At 43.5% G+C, this 22,225-nt stretch overlaps 1 protein-coding gene across 1 annotated transcript in view; it reads left to right on the forward strand.

The window, feature by feature from the left end:
• Nucleotides 1–3,782: 3,782 nt before the first annotated feature.
• The window catches only part of A2M (alpha-2-macroglobulin), a 28,034-nt gene continuing 9,591 nt past the window's right edge, over nucleotides 3,783–22,225 (forward strand). The window contains exons 1-21 of the mRNA XM_084292337.1: nucleotides 3,783–3,932; nucleotides 5,558–5,741; nucleotides 6,362–6,521; nucleotides 7,416–7,468; nucleotides 7,992–8,012; nucleotides 8,330–8,498; nucleotides 9,750–9,834; nucleotides 10,669–10,789; nucleotides 12,058–12,172; nucleotides 12,409–12,518; nucleotides 13,011–13,169; nucleotides 14,583–14,810; nucleotides 15,151–15,214; nucleotides 15,709–15,851; nucleotides 17,692–17,841; nucleotides 18,489–18,659; nucleotides 19,268–19,400; nucleotides 20,004–20,118; nucleotides 20,451–20,679; nucleotides 20,884–21,010; nucleotides 21,660–21,781. Of these exons, the coding sequence (XP_084148463.1) occupies nucleotides 3,835–3,932; nucleotides 5,558–5,741; nucleotides 6,362–6,521; nucleotides 7,416–7,468; nucleotides 7,992–8,012; nucleotides 8,330–8,498; nucleotides 9,750–9,834; nucleotides 10,669–10,789; nucleotides 12,058–12,172; nucleotides 12,409–12,518; nucleotides 13,011–13,169; nucleotides 14,583–14,810; nucleotides 15,151–15,214; nucleotides 15,709–15,851; nucleotides 17,692–17,841; nucleotides 18,489–18,659; nucleotides 19,268–19,400; nucleotides 20,004–20,118; nucleotides 20,451–20,679; nucleotides 20,884–21,010; nucleotides 21,660–21,781 (2,757 nt within the window). The 5' untranslated portion in view covers nucleotides 3,783–3,834. The remainder of the gene's footprint in view (nucleotides 3,933–5,557; nucleotides 5,742–6,361; nucleotides 6,522–7,415; nucleotides 7,469–7,991; nucleotides 8,013–8,329; nucleotides 8,499–9,749; nucleotides 9,835–10,668; nucleotides 10,790–12,057; nucleotides 12,173–12,408; nucleotides 12,519–13,010; nucleotides 13,170–14,582; nucleotides 14,811–15,150; nucleotides 15,215–15,708; nucleotides 15,852–17,691; nucleotides 17,842–18,488; nucleotides 18,660–19,267; nucleotides 19,401–20,003; nucleotides 20,119–20,450; nucleotides 20,680–20,883; nucleotides 21,011–21,659; nucleotides 21,782–22,225) is intronic.

Here is a 22,225-nt window from a genome sequence, read left to right on the forward strand (position 1 = left end):
AATGTTATTAATTTCCACTTCATCCTATTTCTCCTCAAATATTTATATCATATTTCAGTTTACTATTACCAGTTTATCCCTTGGCCTGGGATTGCAGTTTATAGTCTAACTGCAGTCAGAGCAGTTACTCAGATTGGACTGCCTGATGGCAGGGTTGTGAGCAAAATGTCTGCTGTTGACAGCCTGTGAGTTTGACTGTACATGTCCAACAGGTCTGGTGCATATGGGTAGGCACACACTGCTCGGCCTCTGTGAGTGGTCTCTGGAGCACATCTAGCAGCTGTGGCCTGTTCTGAACATCTGCCTCACTATGCATATGTGACACAGTGTGCATGTGAGCATCTCCATGGGGATTTCCCAAATACCAAGTAGCAAACCTCGGCAAGCAGCAGGTTAGTGGTAGATGTCTTGAGGTGCACAGTTGGTCAGGGAGAGATCTAAACGTGCTACATACTGCATGCTAAATGTAAGGACAAGGAGGGCACTCTGGGTAGCAGGAGGCGGAGGGGTGAAAAGGACATGTATGGGGAGATGAGGCTGAGGAGACAAGTATGGAGGAGTGGTAGAAATAAAGAGATAATGAAAGCAAAGAACCAGGCAGCATGGTGTAGGGCAGGGAAGGACTAGAGAGAAAGTAATTGACTCAAGCACTGGAGATTTCATCTGAAACTGTGAGATTAAATGTTCAGTAGGGGGATTGCAAATAATTTGGCAGTGATTGTTAATGGGATTGTTACTGCTACGCCACATGTAAATAAGCATTACAAACAGCAGTGTAATCACAGAGAAAACAGAAACAAGATGTAGTTTCCAAAAAGAAAATTGCTGTTTCCCTTCAGCAATTGTATTTTTTTTTTTAATATATTTTGAATTGTCCTTGCATCACCTGGTTGAAAGGAGCAGTTTAATACAGTTTTGAGCAATCCAGTTGCAACACAGCAGGAAATTCCTGACAATGCCATATACAGAATGCTTTCAATTGTGTATCCCTGGGTATGTGAAGTTTGACATTTATAGAGGGTGTAACACATGGAGAATTCAAGGCAAATTAAAATGAAAATGCAGACCTTAGTATAGACAGATAAGGGGATGTCTGCTGAGACTCATGTAGAGTTCACAGAGCTGGGGGGATTAAGTTGGGAATGTTCCCAGCAAGGGTAGGCCTGCTTTTCAGTAACCATATATGTAATGGTCAGACCTGGGGAAGCTGGAGGAAAACATCAGTGTTTTAAGCAGCAGAGTGGGAGCTAAAAATCTTAAGTTTTCACCTCAGATTCTCTGGGTTATTGTGGGTGAGTGATTTTGTCAGTGCCAATGTCCATTCAGCTATCAAAAGAAGATACTGTCCTCCCTGGCTCCCAGAAAGTTGTCAGGACCTGTGAAATAATGCTAGAGACTTTGCCTGCATTGTCAAAATGCTGGTAGCATTTACAGGAAGAACCCTAAGAGTTACTTTACCCAGTGAAGAAACAGCTACTCGCATTATCACAGTGCCTATTCGTGAGGTGAGCATGACTCTGAGCTTGCCTAGTTTATCAGACGGATACTGCAACAGCTTTGCTTCTCCTAGGATTTTACATTGCAGTGCATGCTAGACTATTTTACTAATCAGCTCTTCAAACATGGCCTCTCATTCTCATCCCAAAGAGATGCTCAAGAAATGTAAAATAAATTAATGGATCAGGTTGCCTTAGAAGTGGACCATACTTTGGAAGGAAGGAATTTTCAGTTAGGGATTTTACTGTTTTAATGATGCAATTGTCTCCTCTCTGGGTTCAAATTTTCCCAGTACTGAAAGGATTTGAAGCAAGTATATTTATTTCTGTGAAAACCAGTTGAACAAATGTCTTTGCAACAGCTTTTTATCTTCTGCCTAGAGCATGTTTATATAACTGACCAATACATACTAATTTTGTTGGAAGCACGTTCTTCTTGTATGAACACTGTAAGCAGTAATGAATGACTGATAAATGGTAAATTCTCCATCCTTAGAGGTTTATAAGATTTTGCTTAACAAAGTCATGGGAGACCCGATCTAGCATTGGCAAAAACCCAGCTTTAAGTGCAAGGACGGTCTAGACAACTTCCAGAGCTCCCTTCCAATCAGCACTTCAGTGATGTTATCAGTGAATGCAGCTTGATTCCTGCTTCAGATACAGGATACTAACTGCTGGTTTTGCATAATTGAAGCTTCCCTGTCACTTTCAGCTACACCAAACAATAGAACCTCAGATTCACTGCAAGAAATGCAGGGAAGATATCATTAAAACACATTCCCCTAATAAATAGGCTAACACTTTTCATGAGTTTTCTTTTATTTTGTATTTAATCAGTTTAAATCATTGCAAAGTATCATCTTCTTTTACTACCCAAGTACCTACTCTCTGCAGGTGAGGCAAGTATTCCTGGGTTACGTTTCTTTTGGGCAGGCAGAGCAACCCTAAGGCACCAGATAGAGAAGGCAGAGCACAAGCTTGGGCTGTGGTTCTTTTCTGAAGTCCCCAGGGAACTTAGACATGAACTACTGCCCTCTTTTCTTCCCATACGGGTTGCCACAGGGCAGAATGAGATTCCTAATAAATGTTTGTTCTCTTGCTAAACTTGGATTTCTTAACTCCAAACTTCCTCAGCATAGCAAATTTACAATGATAGTAGGAGAGGGAAAGGACGGACAGATAACTGATCTATCCTTTTACCCTTTTTATTCTCCAAATTATGTTCTCATCCTCTAACATAGATGTCTACTCTTTGGAGCTTGGCTGAGGACTATGAATAAGACAGATATCCCACTGCTGCTTGCAAAGGTAATAATTACCAGAGCTATTGATCCTCCTGCTGCAGACCAAAGTAACCATGGTAGAAATAATGGTTAAGAAGAAATTTCCTCTTAGGATACAACACTACCCATCACGCTGCGTTACATAATGAAACCAGGAAGGACTCCACCAAACAGCAATAACTTGATTTATTTGTCCCAATAAGTTGACCTGGAACAAGAACCAGCATAGACAAAGCAAGACCCAGGCCATGTTATGTTCTGCTGTGTGAGGGCAGCTGCTGCTCTGGGGGCCTGGTTAATGTGTTACATGCTGTTACTGGGTTGAACTTTTGGCAGCTTTCTATCATGTTACTGACAATGGTACGGTGAAGGTCAGACTATCTCTGAAGATTTGATTGTCCAGTTGATCTCTGGCCCCTTTTCCTGGCATTAGCTGTGGTGGGACCAGGAATGGAGAGCACAAGATACCAGGGTGGGTGGAAGGGAAATGTTTTCACAGTTTGCACTCCCAGCTTTCAGATCCTGTGGGACTGGCCTGCTTGTCCTGCTTGTAGATGGGGGTTTGGCACACCCACTCTTGCTTCCTCAGCACTTGCTCAACCTCCTGCTCCCAGTTCCAAGCAAATCATCTCTCCTCCAGGAGCCTCCAGCATCAGAGCCATGGCCAGCTGGGAGCCCTGCCAGAAGTGGAGGCCTTCCTCTTACCCTCTGGTGTTAACCCTTCTTTTCGTTAGCTATCACCTTTCCTCCTCCATCGCCTGCTGCTCTGCCCTGAAGATACAGCTCCAGCCTGCTGGGCACTCTCCCCTCCCTCTTCCCCCAGCACCTGGCCTTCTGCCTGGGCTCGGAGCAGCCAGTTTCAGCTCCTCCTTGCAAGCCTCTCCCATTTCCGGACAGGCCCTGGCCCACTGCCCTTATCTCTTCCAGCCCCCAGGCTGTTTGCGGAGGAAAGTATAAAGGGGTTAAGTTAGAGAGCAGAGGTGCAGTACAAGCAGCACCGAACCAGGCTGGGTTATCTGTTTTTCTGCTCTACTCGCCACATCCCGCTCTGCACCATGGGGAAAGATGGACTGCCCAGCAGCTTTAACATCTTTCTCCTTCTCTTCTTCTTCCTTCCTGGAGACGCCTCGCCCGTCTCGCCCGTCACAGAGCCGTAAGCTACACAGGGGGGTCCCAGGGCAGGCAGGAGAACTGGGCTTTATTCCTCTATCTGTTGCTTTGTGTCTCATCTTCTGCCTATTTTGTTTTACCCGAGGATAAAGACATCAGAACTGGGTAAAACATCTTCTGCCAGCAGCAGCAGAAGAGAAAAAGAAAGAAATAGAGGAAAAGAGAAAAGTAAAAGAAAAGAGAAAAAGAGAAAAAAAAAAAAAAAAAAAAAAGAGAGAGAGAGAGAAAAGAGGGAAAGAGCTTTTGCTTTTAAAGAGAATTGACATGATTTCAGCGAAACTCTGCAACAATTTGCTTCTTTGCTCAAAAGATAACTTTTTATTGCTGTTTTATAGTCATTTATACATTCAGTTTTCTAAAGTGAAACACTTTTTTATTTTTTATTTTTTGAAAAGACAATAAAACGTTTCATTCATTATGTTACTCCCAGGTCAAAACACCTAGGAGATGTGAGTGCTTTTCTGATTGATAACACACTCAAAACAAGAACAAATAACGGATTTGGCATGACCAGAAATTGTTTTATTTTTTAATTCACATTTTTCAGCCCAGCCAATGGAATGAAAATTTCAGCCTCGTACAGAATTATGTAGAACTGTAAGGCTGTGACAGTTAAGGTCTGTGAGGTGCTAGCAGACTGCAGGGGTACCTTATACTTCATTCCTTCACCTCCTTTTGACCCATTTGTATGTGATAGAGTATGTATTGTGTGCATGCATGGAAGGCTGTGCTTACAGTGCTCTGAGAAATACAGGGTAAGTGGACAGCAGGGTCAGGATCCAAGGGGCCAGAGCTTTCTCCCTGCAAACTGGCTGATGGACATAAAGGTGTCAGAGCCTCCCATGCACCAAGAGGAGTGCCCTACCTTACTAGGCAGGTGTTGAGGTCCCTTCTACCAGTCACTTGCTGTTCTGGGGCTGAGGAGGCCAGAGCTTGCCCACCCAAAAGGATGCACTGGTTGTTGTTAGGTGGATCAGGTTTGATTCCCAGATGCAGTTCTGGGCAGCATGGCAACGCCAAACTGCTCATGCTCTGCAAAGTGGTAGGCTGCCTAGGACAGAGCAGGGACCCACTGCTCACCATGTCCCAGAAGTGCATCACTTCCCTGCAAAGAACTGAATTTGCTACAGGGTTTTGCTTAAGATCTGGCACCACACTGTGGCAGTTTTGGATCCCTGTGAGGATTGAGAGTAACGCTACAGATGGTTGGCAGAGTGGAGTCAATGCCATTTATTCAGTAGGTATTGGCACTTGAATGACTCCTGAATGCTACTAACATAGTCTATTAGTAGACTTTTTGCTCTTCATGCCACAGGCAGTATTCAGGGTCCCAGGAAAGAACACTGCTATTGTGCTGGAACCTGGAAAAACATATCCTTTCCAGACATTTACATTGAGAATTTCCTGTGGTATTTTACTTTTGAGAACCGGCTATCTGCTTTCCTGTGCTATTACAGACATGCCAGAAATCTTACTGCACTCCTAGAAAATGTAGCTCTCTCCCTGAACAGTGAGGGCTGTAGTTATCAGATTGGTTTATTTGCCCTTTCTGTACAGCTCCTTCCACCTGTTCCTGCTCCTCTGACTTAGCCTTCCCCCTCTTTCTAGGCAATACATGGTGCTGCTGCCCTTTCTGATAAACACTGATGCTCCTGAGAAAGTCTGCGTTCAGCTGACCCACCTGAATGAGTCTGTGACACTGAGTGCCACGCTTGAATATCAAGGGGAAAACAGGAGCCTGATTGATGATGTGGTGTCGGAGAAGGATATATTCACCTGCATCCCTTTCTCTGTGAGTATCTAATCCCTTTAGGCTGATTCATTGCACCAAGGATGAACCGTAAGGGCACTGAATAGTAATGAACAGAGTAACACTGTATAGATATTCACTTTCCTCTTGACCACATGTATGTTCATGACCATCCTCAAAACTCTGTCAGAGCTGAGCTCTCCTTAGCATATCTGAATGGGAAATGCTCAGTCCTGGAAAGCCAGCTTCTCTCTAAGACAGGAGGAGATGTATAAGGATCTGACATGTCTGGTTTGGAAAAATAAATGTTATGCAAAGACTAGAGACATTATCTGAAGGAGGAAAGGGATTACTCCATACCCCTCTGAATGTCAGAAAGACAGAAAGATTTTGATCAGGACATTAAGAATTTCTTGGAACATACTGGCAGAGTTGTGAGTTCCTTTACTGCACAATACTTGCACAATCACTACACAAAAGTAGGAAAGTATAGGAATACGGGACAAGTAAAGATCAGTCTCTTGTTCCTGATTTTAGTCTTCTTCACCTCTTTGTTGGGTCTGTCAGGATTATATTAGATTTGTTATTTTAGGAAGGCCAGTTCAGTTCAATAGGCTTTTGCGGGTTGTCCATAACATAGTTGCCTTCTTGTCATTCCCCAGATTCCAAAATTAAGTATCCTGTCACCAGTCATATTTCTCACTGTGAGAGTGAAGGGGGAGACCCTGCAGTTCATCAGCCGCAAGGCGGTGTCGGTCAAGAATTCTGAGAGCTTGGTCTTCGTCCAGACAGACAAACCTATCTACAAACCTGGACAGACAGGTACCAGGGAAGGGGTGGAGATTTGCATTTGAAGCAGAAATTACTACAAAAACTGTCCATTCTTAGTGCTTTCAGTGGGGGTTAGAAGAGCAGTCTCTCGTAGCTGAATTGTATGTTTTTAATCCTCCATGTGGGAACAATTTGGGGAACTTTAAAGTACATGCATGTAAGTGGGGCACCTGTGCACACACTCCCTGTGCCACTGGGAGTTCTGTTGTTGTGGTCCATGTAGTTTGGATTCCCTTCCATAGAGTTTTGATCCCCTTTGTTAAAACCACAAAAACTGGAGCAATGACTGGCTATTTGTCCTATAGAAAACAGGGCCAAAATTCAGGCTAGGTTGTGAAATAGTTTTCAAAGTGGCAGCTGATTTTGCTCAACGAAGATGTGAAGATAGAGAGAACTACATAAGCTATTACTTCCAGGCCATTTGTCTTCTAAACTTGGCCTGGACAGGGATGAATGTCCTAAAAGAGACACTGAATTCTCTGTTCATGCAGAGCCAACACAAATTTGCAGCCAGGTGCCAAAATGATTTTCTTGCATTCACTCTTCCTAAGAAGTCAATCTAGTTAGAGGAAAAAATTAGAAGACCCATGCTAATTCCAGTGTAAAGATGTATCTTTGCAAAGTAGGCAAAGACAAATTTTTGGTTCCAATTAATCAGTTTCTGATGCCCATAGTCAGTAAGATGTTCCCACTGCTATGGATTTGCTCTTAATATCCTGTAATTAATATAATTTCTTATTTGGGCAGCATAGCATGACATAGCTTTGTAGTGAATGAGATTTCCATATAAGAGAACAACTGTTCTCTGTTGTACTGTGTTTGCAAACAATGTTTTCTGCTTGGTGACTGCACTGTCAAACCTCACTATATGTTTTTCTCCATCAGTTCTGTTCAGAATTGTTTCTCTGGATGAAAGCTTTCTCCCTGTGAATGAAGTGGCAAGTATAACACTTCCTTTTCAATAGTCGTTTGGCCTTATATCTTCCATGTGTGAAAAGTAAGGAAAGAAATGTCTTTTGGAGAGATAGTTGTGCAGTTCCCAGGTTATCTCAGGTTTTGTTAACAGGATCTGTTCTTCAGATTTCTGCATGAGACTGCCTCTGCATTCTTGGAAAGGTTTGAGAATGTAACTGCAAATGAATAATGGTGTAAACACCTCAGCAGTGAGCAAATCTGCCACTATCACAGTGGACATCTGCTCTAGCTGGTATTCCAGATAATCCAATGTTAGTAATTTCAGGTGACTTTTCTGTCCTGGGTGAATGCCTGATACCAATGATGCCACTCTCTTGATGTATTTCAAAACGCATGATTGCTCCATATCAGGGACTTTCTTCCTTACCCTACTGCATTATCAGCAAGTTCCCTGAAACATGGTCGTAGCCATGGTCATTTGACTGTACTGTTTGCGCTGTCTAAATGCACATTCTAAATATGCTATTTCATTTCTTCCCTTTCTAGTTTCCGCTGGTCTACATTGAGGTATGTACAGACATGAAATTCACGTTCAGATCTGTAAACTTGCCAGTTCCTCAAGATGTTTCTTGTTTATTTTATTTATATAGCAGGTCTGTAATATATATTCAAACACATAAAGCTTTAACTTGTATGGTGGCAACCATGTACTCTGGGCCCAGAGCTCGTTTTGTTGTCCAGCCCTGGGCTCCCCAAACAATCCTGCTATTCCTGCCCTGCAGCCTCCCGGGGGTGGGCCTCTCCTCACTGTTTTTGTTAGTGCTTTTTAGTTATTGCAGCCTCACACTGTTCTCACAATTTCCTTGTGGTCTCATTATCTATAGGACCCAAAGAAAAACCGTCTGTACCAGTGGACAGAGGCAGAGTTAAAGGGGGGGCTAATCCAGCTGTTCTTCAACCTTACCTCTGAACCCATCGAAGGAACCTACTCCGTGGTGGTACAGAAAGCCTCTGGGAAGAGAATCCAACATTCCTTTTCCGTGGAGGAGTATGGTAACTGTTGCTGCAGTTTCAGATTCCTTGCAGCTAGCCCAACAGGGCATGAAAGATAATTGAACAGAGCGGTAGATATGATCAGGACATCCTGTATGGCTAGAAAATGTCTCTCAGTTCTCTCCCTCCCAAGCATCATTCCTTTTGGAGAAGAGAAGACTGAAGGACCTGGGCAATCTGTCTTCACTCCTCCCTAAGGCCCAGGCCATGCAGTGCAGTGCTCCCAACTGCCTATATCAGCAAAGTTCCCAACATGAGCAAGTGTGCTTGTAGCAGTCTATGTTATTGACCAGTGGCTATACCTCCTCTCAGAGGTGATTTAAAGCCACAGCCTCATCTTCAGCTGGCTACACACATCAAGTGTGATGCTATGAGTCTAGGTCTCACCTGCCTGAGTTGGAAAGTCCTGACTTTTTGGTGTATGCTGAGGCTGTAGATTCAGATCTTGCTTGTCCTCCCCCACAGGCTAAGCCTGTAGGTGTTGTGATGCCTTAATGCCTTAACATATCTCTGGTGATTTCATCCCTGTGCCAGTCCCAGATTCTTGAGTAGGAAATGTGATCCTAATACAAATCTGCACATGCCTCCTCCTTCTCCTGCCTTCCCTTCCAGTAGTCACTGCCTCCCTCAACACCCCAGCAAGCCAGCAGCAGCCTTTGTTTAATAGTCTGCTACAATCATGTAGCCAGGATGAGTCTTCTGGAAGCCCACTGTCCTCTTTAATTTGCATGGCTGCCCTGAATTCCTCCTCCTTCTCCCAAGATAGTCACTGTCCACTAACCCTCTTGCAGCTGGGTTTGGATGTGATGTTACTCTGTGGTGAGTCAGCAGGGAAGCTCCAGGGCCTTTCCTGTTTTCCAAACTGCTAAAGTCTACATGCTTTGGAAATGCAAAGACCAAGCTGTAGTCCCAACTCTGTATGTTTCTGAGAGATCTCTGTTGACCTAACGATCTGTTTTAATGTATCATACTGGTGTGGGACTGATAGCCCTTGTGTTACCTAAAGAGCTGCTGTGTTTTAAGAGTTGGTGTAATTATCCTGTCTTCTTACCCAACACAGTGGCTGGCTGAATGCCGGTGGCTTTCATTGACTTTGGTGGGATGTGCAGATGACACTGGCCACTAAAATCTGACCAGTTAGATGCTAAAAGCTTTCAGAACATTTGTAAGAATAACCTTTGAGCAGCCTTCGGGTCTCATTCTTATGTTATTCTCCACCATATAGACTATTTTCCTTTGTTTTTGCTGCAGTGCTGCCCAAATTTGAAGTAACGGTGAAAATGCCCGAGGTGATCACCATTCTTGATGAGAAGCTGAAGGTGACAGTTTGTGGCTTGTGAGTGTCATTCTTCTTTCAGTCCTTGGTTTCTGGTTTCACCTCAGCTACTGATGAAGGTCCTGTTGGGAGACTTCATTATATTTCTCAACCATTTCTGGGTTCTAGGACCAAATAGACTACATATACCATTAGACAAAAGGCTTTACAATTATTGCTTAGGACACTTTGTAACATAGAAACATTGTTTTTCTTTTTTGTTTGTTTGTTTTGTTTTTGAGAGTATTTTTGCATATTTTTAACATATGAGGGTCATAGAGGACATAAGATTAGCTGCTGTTCTAGAGAAGAGGTCTTTGTTTATCTCAACTTGGAATTGCATTTTAAATTTGGCTTCTACTCTCAATGCTGTGAGAAAACCATAAGTGATGTTTCCTTTGAGTTATGTCATTCAGTTCTGTGTGGCATGTTCCACACGTCCTGCAGGAAGAGACACAGTATGGGATGAAAAATGAGCTGAGAGACCCAATGCACATACATAGATAAACCAGTTGCGTCTGATTTGGGTGGTGATGTAGATACTTGCAACATGTTCTCCAAGACTAGGTGTACTCTCAACTGAATAAGCATTATAATAAATTATTTCTGCACACTTATGTCTTATTCCTAGGAATCAGGATTATAAGACTCAGTGCTTCTGCCCTTATTGCCAACCTTGATCCTAAAACATTACCAAATTTCTTGCTGCCTTTTACTTCCTATGATGACCCTGCTGTATCATGGAGGTGGTTCTAGGAAAGAGTTTTGGCTCCACTGGGGGTGAGCTAATCAGTTTCTCCATTCCTTTTACATTCCTCATGGCTCTGTTTTTCTTCCTATCCTCCTTGCTTGTAGATACACATTTGGGAAGCCTGTTCCTGGCCTCGTGAGTTTCCGTGTGTGCAGGAAGTTTCAATACTCATCCAGTTGCTATGGTGAAGAGTCTAAGGCAGTGTGTGAGGAGTTCTCTGGACAGGTGAGTCATGATAATTCCTGGGGGCAAAGTGGTAGGAGAAAATGTGGTTTATTGAGCATGCCTTTTAGGTACAAGTTTGCTCTGATGGAGTAGGTACAATCATGAGTGTGAAGAGGGGAGAGATTTCATGTATTTTAAGAAAGCCTTAAGAAGAAATGAAGATTGGATGCAAGGTGAAATCTGAAAGGCCTGTGCTGTAAGAAAGATGTGTGTAAAGGCAAGAAGCTTGATAGAGAAGGAAGAGGTGACAAGAAAAAAATAAAAAATCAGGAGACTAGCAAGTATAAGGGAATAATGAGATAGGGTAGGTATGCACGGTGAATGCAGAGTTGGGGTTGGCTTGCACTAGAGTCAGTGTGTGGGATCAGAAGTTGTTGCTTGATACAGGAAAGGAACAGAAAGAAGGGGACGAGTTTGAGCAAGGAGGAAAAGAATATGAATTTAGCATCAGTGATTAAGACAGATAGATACTCCCCTGACACACACACTACTATCACACTGGCAAGTCTACAGAGCAAAACTGAATGGCATTTGGAGCATGGACAAGTTGACTCGTGCTAACTTAATTGACAGAAACTGAAGGTATCCAGCTGAGGCAGTTGTGGACATAGGCTAGGACAAGAGAGCAAGCAGAAGAGAGCATGATTCTTGGAATGTGCAACAGCATCATCCCCACAATTGCCTCTGCCACTGTGCTGTAATCCATGCTAAATGGAAACATGAACACTGCAGTGCTAAACTCTGTTCTAGGTAGCTCTTCCCTTGACTGTGGAGACCTGTCTTGTACATGAAGATAATGAGAGGTGGCAAGCTTTTGAAATACTTTTCCAGCTGTTTTATTCTTTCTACACATACACAAACTTTATCTATGGTTTATGTATCACTAGTACTGCCTGTGCATTTTAAGTCAGCAGCTATATTCCAATGTGCCTGACACCTGGCAAATGCTTCCTGTGTGGCATACACAAGAATAATTCTCTATGCTTCTGTATCAAGTGTTTAGAATAATAAACATCATAAACACACACATAAACAAAAATCTTCTAGGTTGCACATTCTTTGCTCTGATGTTCCTGCAGATACTTCAGAATGCTCCTTGCCAAGTTATTTAGGTGTTTTTCCAGTTTTGATAAAAACTGTGAAGAGCATGGCCTGTGAGGCTGTGAGCTTTTCTTCCACCTAACCACATCACACAATGATGGGATCATTAAGTTGGAAAAATGTCATGCACATGAGACTATAACAGCCTTTTTGTTTTCCTCCAACAGACAGACAACCATGGTTGCATTTCTGAAGTGGTAAAAACCAAGTTATTCCAGCTCAAGAGAACTGGATATGAGGATAAGCTCCATGTAGAGGCTAAGATTAAAGAGGAGGAAACAGGTATGAATGATCTAGATCAAAGAGACACATAATAAGCCCTGGAGAGACTAGCAAAGAGGCCTGCCGAGTAAGAGTGGGGGAGAAAAGCAGACTCCCAGTTCTGGAATCCTAAAGTTTCCTGCCTGGATATCAGGAGTATCAACTAAATTTATTGTCCAACAAAGGAGGATTGACCTGGAGCAAAAATAATTAATGTCAGGGAAAGGCAAATTAATTTTTCAATCTTCTTCCTGCAGGAGTGGTGTTGACTGGAACAAGCTTCTCCAAGATCACAAACACCATCAGCAAAATCACCTTTGAGGATTCAGACTCCCACTACAAACCTGGAATCCCCTTCTTTGGACAGGTAGGGAAACCTTGAGAAGTGGAGTGTCATGAGTGCTACTGAACCTCCTGGATGGGCACATGCCCACATCTGCAAATATGCTGAACCTCAGTGTTGCTGCTAATCCCTGATGACCTCCTCAGTTCTTCAGGCTCTCTAACCTGGGAACAGCAGCTGAGAGCATAGCTTTCATTCTGCTTTCCCCCTCTGTCCTTGTGACCCCTCTTCTTCAGTCAAGTCACATTTTGCTTCTCTGGTCTCCTGCTTAATAGGAGGCCTTAACTGGTGTGAGTGCATGTCAGTCTTTGTCTCCAGTCTTCTGGTGCAGAGATGGAGATGAGAAAGAGACAAAGAAGTAAGATTCAGAAAGTTCACAGCCCTCTCTGGAAGAGCGAAGTGATGTGAAGTGATGCAAAGTGCCATGGAAATTTCCCTGTCTCAGATGGACCCAACATCCCCAGCTTAGTGACTGTACAGGTGTTCTCCTGTATCATCCTGGTTTTGTTCCTGCAGGTGAAACTTGTGGATGGGTCTGGTGCTCCAATTGCCAATGAAACTGTGAGGATTTCTTTACAAGGAGGCCAGGAAACCAACTACACAACAAATGAAGAGGGCAGGGCACAGTTTGCCCTGAACACTTCCATGCTGGAATTGGAATCTGTTGGAATTAGAGTGAGTCATGGGGGCAAAGTGATAAAGTGACCAGCAGGGATGGAGGGGGAGTACTTCTGAAGTTTCTACTACATATACAGAAGCACTTAGCTTCTTGATCCTGGTTGTCGTTGCCAACCTCAGCATCACTATGGTGGAAATAGCCATGCAACAGACCAGGTTGCCATGTGACAATTGCACTTAGCTTGTATTTGATTTCGGCTTGGCAATAGTAATAGAGGGTTAGAAGAAACATCAAGAGGTCATATAGTCTGTTCTGCTCCAAGGGATCACCAACCCTACCTAGACAAATCTGTATCAAGGATGCATCTAACTTATTCTTAAAAATCTCTCATGGTGGAGTGCTGCTAGTGCTTCACTGTCTTTTCAACTAAATGATTTCTCAGGTGTCTCATCTAAGCATCTCTCCAGGTTTAATTTAGCATTCTGAGATTCTAAACTCCTCTCTCCTTCCCTCCTTCCCTCCCTCCTACCTTTCTTCCCCTGCCACAAATAGAAAAACAGTATGAACCATTAACAGAAATTCTCTCTGTGGTGTAGAGTTCATTTATCTGGAAGAAGTTAAGTGCTGCTGAGCATCCTTTTGTTAGTGGAAAATGCAATATATATGTAACATACACATTTCCTAATATTTCACCTTGGAATAAGGCACTTTGTCCAGACTTATATTTGTTTTTTCTCCATACAATTCTTTTGTCACAGATTAAAACCATTAAAAAATATCTAGAAGTTACCACAATGTGCTTGAAAGTTGCAGAATTTTGCAAGATAAAGAAAAGGCAAGAATTTCTAAGTGTAGTGAGAAAGATAAAGAAATAAGGGCATGGAAAGCACATGAAATATTGAAACAGCACCCTTAGAAATGTGAAATATTTTTCCTTCACTCTTATTTTTAGGAAGACATGGCCTCTCACCTGCTAAACTTCTGTTTGATTTAGGTTTTGAATTCTCAATTGGAGAATTTTTCTCCTTTTCCGTAGCATCCTCAGCTTGATCCTGGTGCTAGTAATTCCTGAACTGGACAGCAACATCTGTTCTCCAGTGCCAGTGATGATAATAAAAATTAAAATTGGTTTATTTTCTCTTTAAACTAACTGAGAATTAGAGAGGGCAAGATATTAGGGTAAAGAGTCCATATGATGATACTGACAGTAAGTAAACAACCGATAAAATTCAGTCTATTTGAGACAAAGCCCAGCTTCTCTGGGATTGAGTCATTTCCAGTTATTTGCTCAGGATACTGCCACCCTGTCTGTCTTTCATCTTCGAGGCTCATGTTTCTGTTTTGGGTAGAATGCCTTTTTGTTTTAAGTACAAAAAATACCAAACTTGTAACACTAGACCATGAATGTTGGTCCCAGTTCTTCTGCCTGTGTTTGAGGATCTCTATGTGTGTATTTTCTCCATTTCCAGGCAACTCATAAATCATACTCCCACTGCTTCGACCATTCCTTGGTTTTTCCACATTATGAAGAAGGCCATCTCTACATAAAGCGCTTTTACTCCCCTAGTAAGAGCTTCCTCAAAATTGAGCCCAAGTCTGAGATGCTAAGCTGCGGCTCCCCCACAGAGGTGCGGGTGCACTATATCCTTACACCAGAGGCCGTAGGAGAGGAGAGGAAAATTGTCTTTTACTACCTGGTAAGTTTGCACTTCCCATACAGTCAGCTTGTCACTGGTAATTGTAGAGGAGGTGGAGATGGAAATTGTGGTTTGAGGCAGCAGGCTTTAAACACTTCCCCATCATCCTCCACATGTTCTTTTCCCATGAAAAGGAGGGTCAAGGAGTGAGGATGTCCCAGTGTCCCTTGGGTGAGCACTGGGATTCTGCTACAGGGAGGCAGAGAACAGCTGAGCAGGATGCAACCATCTCCCTGTTGCTCACTTATAAACACTCAGTTACTCTCCTCTCAGGTTCTCCCTCTTTAAGGTTTAGCTCATGCATAACCTCAGTCACAGCAGGGTTTCTCCTTCCATTCAGGTGATGGCCAAAGGAATCATCAAGCAATCTGGCACCAGCATTCTGGATTTGGACCAGGAAAGTGGTAAGTTTCCCTCCCCTGCCATATTGTCTCTGTCCTGTGAGGCTATGCAACTGTGGCAGACACACAGGCTGCTTCCATGTGCAGTGCAGGGATCCCCATATCCATGTTCCCTAGGATGTGGGAAGAGTTTGAGCTTTCTTTTCTGTCTTTACTCGTTTTTAGCACAGATTTGCACTAACCCCTGTACCAGCTGTCTTTATTCTAACACTGTGTTTCTGGGGCTTCAGTGCTCCTCAGAGACACTGTCTGGTGGTTTGTTTTTAGAAACTCAACCAAAATTCAGCTTGCTTATGCAGTGTAGAACAGGACTTGAAACAGGCCTTTCCAGTCAGACAGTGAGTCGTATGCATCTCTTTGAAAACAAATTCATCCCAATTGGAGGCCTAGAGTTTCATTATAGCTAGAATGAAGTTCATCATCAAGGAAAAGCTGGAAATTTGGCTGCTCCATGAGCAGGTTTCCTGTACTTCAGCTTTTTGCTCTTGTTTTGTTAGCCAACGGGGTCTTCTTGCTACAGTTGCCTGTGGAAGCTGATATTGCTCCAGTGGCCCAAGTGCTTGTCTACACCACTACTCCTACCAGGGAGGTGATTGCTGATTCAGCCAAGTTCAACATAGAAAAATGTTTCAGCAATAAGGTAAGTGATCACTTCTTGAGGGAACAGCCATTAGACTGAAACCTGGTAAAACTTTTGTTAGATTTAGCCTGTCCAAGCTCATTTACTTAGATTTGCTAACACTGGACAAGCCACTAATAAATTGTTCTACGGAGCTTCACTGCTTTTTGGTTTGTGCTAGCTTGGAGGAGATCAACTCTTGGAAAAAGGATGCTAGCAGGGATTACACTGCTAAAATCTCTCATCAACAAGTCATAGTCACTGATCTCACAGACAATTTGGGGTAAGAAAAGGGGAGGCCATGTATCTTATGTCATACTGCAACACATGTATTTCACTCCTTTTCACACAAATTCTTTGTAAGAATGATGTGGCATCTTGCGTGGTCGCAGAGCAAAAATAAAACACACACACAGCCCCAGTCCAGTAGGCACATCTAATCTTTGTCAGATCTTTCAACTCTCATACATCTCATCCTGTCATTGTAATTTCTGTTATACATAAATGAAGCTAAACTTTGTTTAAACCTGCCATCTGTACCGAGCAATGAATGGTGGTGCTCCGATAGCACAGATGAGACTGCTTTTCAGCTGAAAGAGGTCAAAGAAAGTTCTGTGAACATACAGACCATGATTCTCTTGTGGACCCATCTATTCGTTATGCAGAAGATCAGAATAATGTATGAGCAGCCCTAAGAAGAGAGGATCCTCAAGCTGCCATTAGAGCTTCAAAATAATAGTACACTGTTAAAGGCAGTCCCTTGTCCCACTAAAAGCCAAACTAAATGAATTCTTGATATTGGTGTCACTGTAAGACATTGGACACCTGAATTTTCTTTTTATCTTAAAGGTCATTCTATGCAAAGTATTAAAGTCTAGGCACATGCCAAGTGCCAATTAATTTATGTGATTAGGTACTGCTTTCCTCTCCAAAAGCATCCTGGATTCAAAGCAGCCTGGCTGGGACAGACTTTGGGCCATCAGTATGCTAGACATTGTTTTTAGTAGCAAGCTTGCTACATTCATTGTTCTGCTGTTTCCTCAAGAATATTTTTTTGCATTCACAAGGTTGGGAGACCACCCTGGGAGAGATGAGGGTTGTCAGCAAAAGGCATTGTGTGGTCTCACTGGGACATGAAGGACACTGGCAGCTAGTGCAGCTTTGTCAGGGAACATGTTTAGTGTAAGGATGCTGTGATTGCTGTATGTTAGGGGCGCATTTGTATTGCTGATGAGAGGGAAGATCTATGCAGGTCAGCCATGCTATTATAAAACCATGTGAGATAGTGTTGAAATCAGCTTTGCTAGAAAGAACTTGCAGGGCAGAGGTTAGTAGGAGGTCATTAGAGTTGTGAATTAGCTTTTGAGGAAGGCACATTAGTCTGGCAGGTCTCAGCCAACAAGCCAGTTCTTCAGAGCCATCACCAGGCAGTACATATTACAGTATTGCTCCAAGGTATCACTGCTTCTCATGTTACCAGTGAATCTGCCAAGTGAGATCGCTGCAGGTTTGTTGTATCTCCACAACACCTCTGGTTGCAGCACAGAGATTGAAGCTTGTTCAAAACCATACTCAGCTGTCTGAACAGATCTAGTCACTGTGTGGGATTATCTCATCACATTCACAGTGGCCTTAAAACCCCCAAATGCCTTAAAAGTTGTGAAAAGTCGCGATGCTTAAGTTGACAAGAACTGTTAGTGCTGATTCCTCTGGCATTGCAGGAAGGAAACTCAACAATGTTTCACAGAGGGAAGGGTGTGAGTATACATGTCTGTGTGGGATTCATAGGGTTGGGACTGATGCTCAGCTGGAGTCTTGCAAGGCTAGGGCATCTGTGACATAGCTATTCCTGTGGATACAGGTGGACTTGAGCTTCTCTCCTTCTGAAGGCCTACCTTCTTCTGAAACGCACTTGCTATTCAGAGCCTCCCCAAACTCCCTCTGTGCTGTCCGTGCTGTGGACAAGAGTGTTCTCCTCATGAAGCCAGAAGCTGACCTGTCACCTGGCTCTGTAAGTACTTAATTTGCGTAGTACCTCAAAGTCTGGTCAGAGCAAGAGCAACCCAGTAATGGGGTAGAAGCAATGAAGAATCCTTCCTGAAAGTGCTGACACAGGAATGCTCTCCTGTGCTCTTGCTAATCTTCAGTGGGCGAAATCTGAGAACTAGGCAGCAGCTGTTTGTTTGTTTGGGATTTTGCACGACTGTAGGAATGGTAATTGGGAAACCCTGTTAAGGAAACTGCTTCTCATGTCCAGAGCCAAAAGCTGTCCTGTGTTTAATGATGATTTTTCAGTTTTTCTCTCTAGACATGGATTTATTTTACTAAAGTAGCATCTAGAAGTGTCAGAAAGTTCATTCTCCTCATGCTAAGCAGCAAATGACATTGCCAGAACAGGGACAAAGGGCTGCAGCCAGGCTGGCCACTGTAATTTTTCATATATTTGAGCCATAGTAACCAGAGTAACATACTGTCCATAGCAAAAGAGGCACTATCTCCAAATTTGGATGTCTGCTTGGACTTCCAGTTTCCTATTGCAACCACTTCAGGGAGGACCATGGCTGTGTGGATTTGACTGTTATGATGCTTGTGTCCAAATCCTTTACTTGTGATGGTGGACACTGAAAAATGCTAAATGTCCTGGCTTCTTCTGCCCAGGTGTATAGCTTGCTGCCCGTGAAGGAATTGCGGAGCTATCTCTATGGTCCAAACGTGCATGTGGATGACCCCCTGGAAGACTGTATCACCTTGAAGAATATAGTTGTGAATGGGATCACCTATTCTCCACTAATGGATAGTAACGAAGATGACACTTACAGCATCCTAAAAGTAAAACCTTCTTGCATGTTTGAGGAGTGAAATGGGAGAAGGAATGAGAGTGCTTAAACCTTTTGTGGCATGATGCAATATAAGGAAATGACTTGTGAATCTCAGTAGTCTGACACCAAGTTCAGTGAGAGTCATAAGCTTCACCTGTCATGACAGCTGTACTCCTGACTTGAATTGATCAGTCTTAAAGTTATCTTTTTACACGAAAAGCTTTGGGATTGGCTTGAATTGAGGTTCTAACTCAAGTTCTGTGCCATTACCCTTACCGCATATAAATCAGTACGTCCCTGAGCTACACTGTAGCCATGGATATTTCCTTCCAAAGGGGAGACTCCCTATCTAATCTCTGGCTCATCCTGACCCCTAATCTGGAATCAGACTGGAATCCGTGCCCTACAGGCAAAGGGGATCTATCCCTTGACTTCTCTGAGCCACCTGGGCACCCAGACCCAGGGCTGGGGGGGATCATCTCAAGGTCCAAACCACAGACCATAACAGCTTCTGCTTTAGAAGCAATAAAATACTAACATCAAATCTGCTGTGTAAACCTCAGCTGGAATCAGTAACAGCAACAACAAAAAAATAAATCTTGTGTTTCTCTTCCATAGGAAATGGGTTTAAAGGTTTTCACAAATTCCAAGGTGAAGAAACCTAGGTATTGCAACTTTGGCAATTACATACCTGCAGGAATTCCGGTTCCAAGTGCACTCATGTTACCTAACTATGACGTGAGGACAAGCGGTAAAGGAATTGAGTCTTGCTGTCATCTCTATTCTGAACAGAGATCCCATCTGTTTTTTGGGGGGGTAAATAAACAAGAGCTGGGGTTATGGAAGCAGTAATGAAGTGGGGTGTTCACATATGTCATCTTCATCATGAGTGTGGGGCATGTCTCTTTTGCTGGGTTGTAAAGGCCTATGGATAGGCTTAAATCAATATAGAAATAAATATAGAAATTAGATTAGCCAAAGTATAGTTGAACAAAACTAGGAGGTAGATAAGGACTTTTTGTCTTTGTTTCGGTAGATTTCTCTTTCCTTTTGTCAAAGCCAAGCATACAAGGTCATAAACAGCTCTTTCCTCTAAGCTGCTCATTTTTACTTCATTTTTACTTGCCTCTCATAGTATGAGTTTTGCTGGGGACCGGTGGGTAATATGGAAGAGCTAGCCCTTGCTAATAAACACTGACCCAGAAACTTCACTGCTTATAGTACCAGTGCTCACTACAGCAACAGCAAGCATCTGCTGCCAGCACAGCTTCTAATTGTAGTGTATATTGGCACTTTCTCAGACCAAAGCATGATGCTGATGTAGATCTTGTTTGTTTGGAATTATCATCCTTAGACTCTGCTAGAATGTATGCCTCACCAATGCACCGTGTCAGCACTCCTGAAGAGCTGACAGAGACAGTCCGAAAGTATTTCCCAGAAACATGGATCTGGAGTTTAGTATCTGTAAGGTGAATGCCTTGGAATATTTCCTCCCTTCCTTTTATAATATAGTTGGTTTTACAAGATGAAAACATGAATCTCATGTCTACCAAGCCTTTTCAATGCCAAGAAGTCCTTCACTGTTTGCAGAGATCAGTTGGCATTTCCCTGTGATGGAATTGCCTTTGTCTGTGGTTAGGTTTGTCCACATAGTAGTAGTGATTTTAGAAGATGTTCAGTGCCCAATATAGTGTGCCCAATCATTCATACAGCAAATATGATTCATCAGGCTGAAAGGGATACTGATAGTCACCAAAATCCCGTAAAAATCACCCTGTCCTTTCTTGCTGTCTCTTGCCAGCTCTGAAGGAAATGCTGAACTAGATGTGACCATCCCTGACACCATCACCGAGTGGAAAGCCAATGCGTTCTGCACTTCATCAGACACAGGCTTTGGCCTATCCCCAACAGTGTCTCTCAGAGCCTTCCAGCCCTTCTTTGTAGAGCTCACCCTGCCTTACTCTGTAGTGCGTGGTGAGGCCTTCACACTGAAAGCCACCGTTTTCAGCTATCTGACAGCCTGCATAAGGGTATGGAAGATTGAAATCCTTCTCTGTACCCACGTACCTTCTTGTACACTTCTTGCCTTCACCTAACCTTATCTCTGAGTAGCCTTAGACCCTTCTTTGCTAGAGAAGAAATAACTATTGCTATTTTTTCCTGTGTCTCTGATATTTTCTCCCTGTCTCTCAAAATCACCCCTCCTCAATTACATCTCTCTCTACAAATGGCAGGTCAGTGTGGCTCTGGCTCAGTCTACTCAATTTCTGGCAACTCCAGTGGGAAAGGAGGAAGAATCTTATTGTCTCTGTGAGAACGGGAGGAAAACGGTGGCTTGGCTGGTGACTCCCAGATCTCTAGGTAAAAGTCTCAGAATACTGAAAACTGTAGGGAGGGTTTCTCTATGCTATTCTCCCAGTTCAATATCTGGTGTTAGAGCTACATAGTTTCCTGGGAAATACCGTGGCTGAGTGTCTCATCTCCAGTTATGCAGGATGTAAAGGCTGGTGGACTCATAGTGTCCAAGGCCATGTCTGGCACTATGTGCAATTTCATCAAGTCTTACAGGCCTTGGACATCAACTTCTGAAACTTTGCTGGCTGGCAGGGACATTCTGTCAGTTCCATCCATGTCAGAGATTTGATGATTGCTCCATGAGGCCTTCACACTCTGCTTTTGCTGTTGCTGTTACATGTTGTGGTAGCAGCCATGGTTTGCATGCCAAGTAGCGGAGTGCTGAACAGCCATGATACTGATGAGTCCCACCACAGTGGTGTCCTAAGTTCTGGAAAAGAGCCACCAAAACAGTCACCTTTCAATGGCATTGCAGCCCATCTGCTCCAGCATGCATTCCGATGTAGATAGCTAAATTCCTGTGGGAAAGAAGCTGGGCTCAGCTGTGATGGGAAATCCCTACTTTTGGGCCTGCAGGCTGAAACTCCCAGAAATGTCAATGAATCCTATTCCCTGGTGCTGCCCAGCAGGACTGGCTGACCCCTGTTTCCTCCAGGGCAGGTGGAGTTCTCGGTGAGCGCTGAGGCCCTGCAAAACCAGCAGCCCTGCGGGAACGCCATAGTGGAGACCCCTGAGAAAGGACGGAAGGACACAGTCATCAGACAGCTGCTGGTGGAGGTATGGGGGCTGTGGGCAGGGGAGAACTGAGCTGTCTAACAGGCTAGAGTGTTCACTGCATAGACACATGAAACAGAGCTCTAGGCAGTCACCACACAGTGTGGTGATATGATGGTCTTACATTATCTCTGTACTTTGGCAGGGCTACATAAAGGTTGCAGGTTAATAACTGTGCAACGTGTCTCCTGCCAGTATTTTAAACTTTCCCCATCTCCTAATGTAAACAGTTTGCCAGTCAGCACAAGCTGTCTCTCTGTTAGCCGAGTAGCCAAGCAAACTGCTTCTTAAGCTGAGTGTTACACAGTTCTGTTTGCTACCATAGCCTGGCTCCAGGGTGAAGGCAGGGGAATCACAAGCACCTAAGGGAGTTAGATGCCTGCAGAAAAGTCCCCACAAACTCCAGATATTATAAAAGTCCAGAAAACGTGTTAAAATTGTACAGCT

The sequence above is a fragment of the Netta rufina genome (assembly GCF_964035555.1).
Source record: "Netta rufina genome assembly, chromosome: 1".
Classification (NCBI taxonomy): Eukaryota; Metazoa; Chordata; class Aves; order Anseriformes; family Anatidae; genus Netta; species Netta rufina.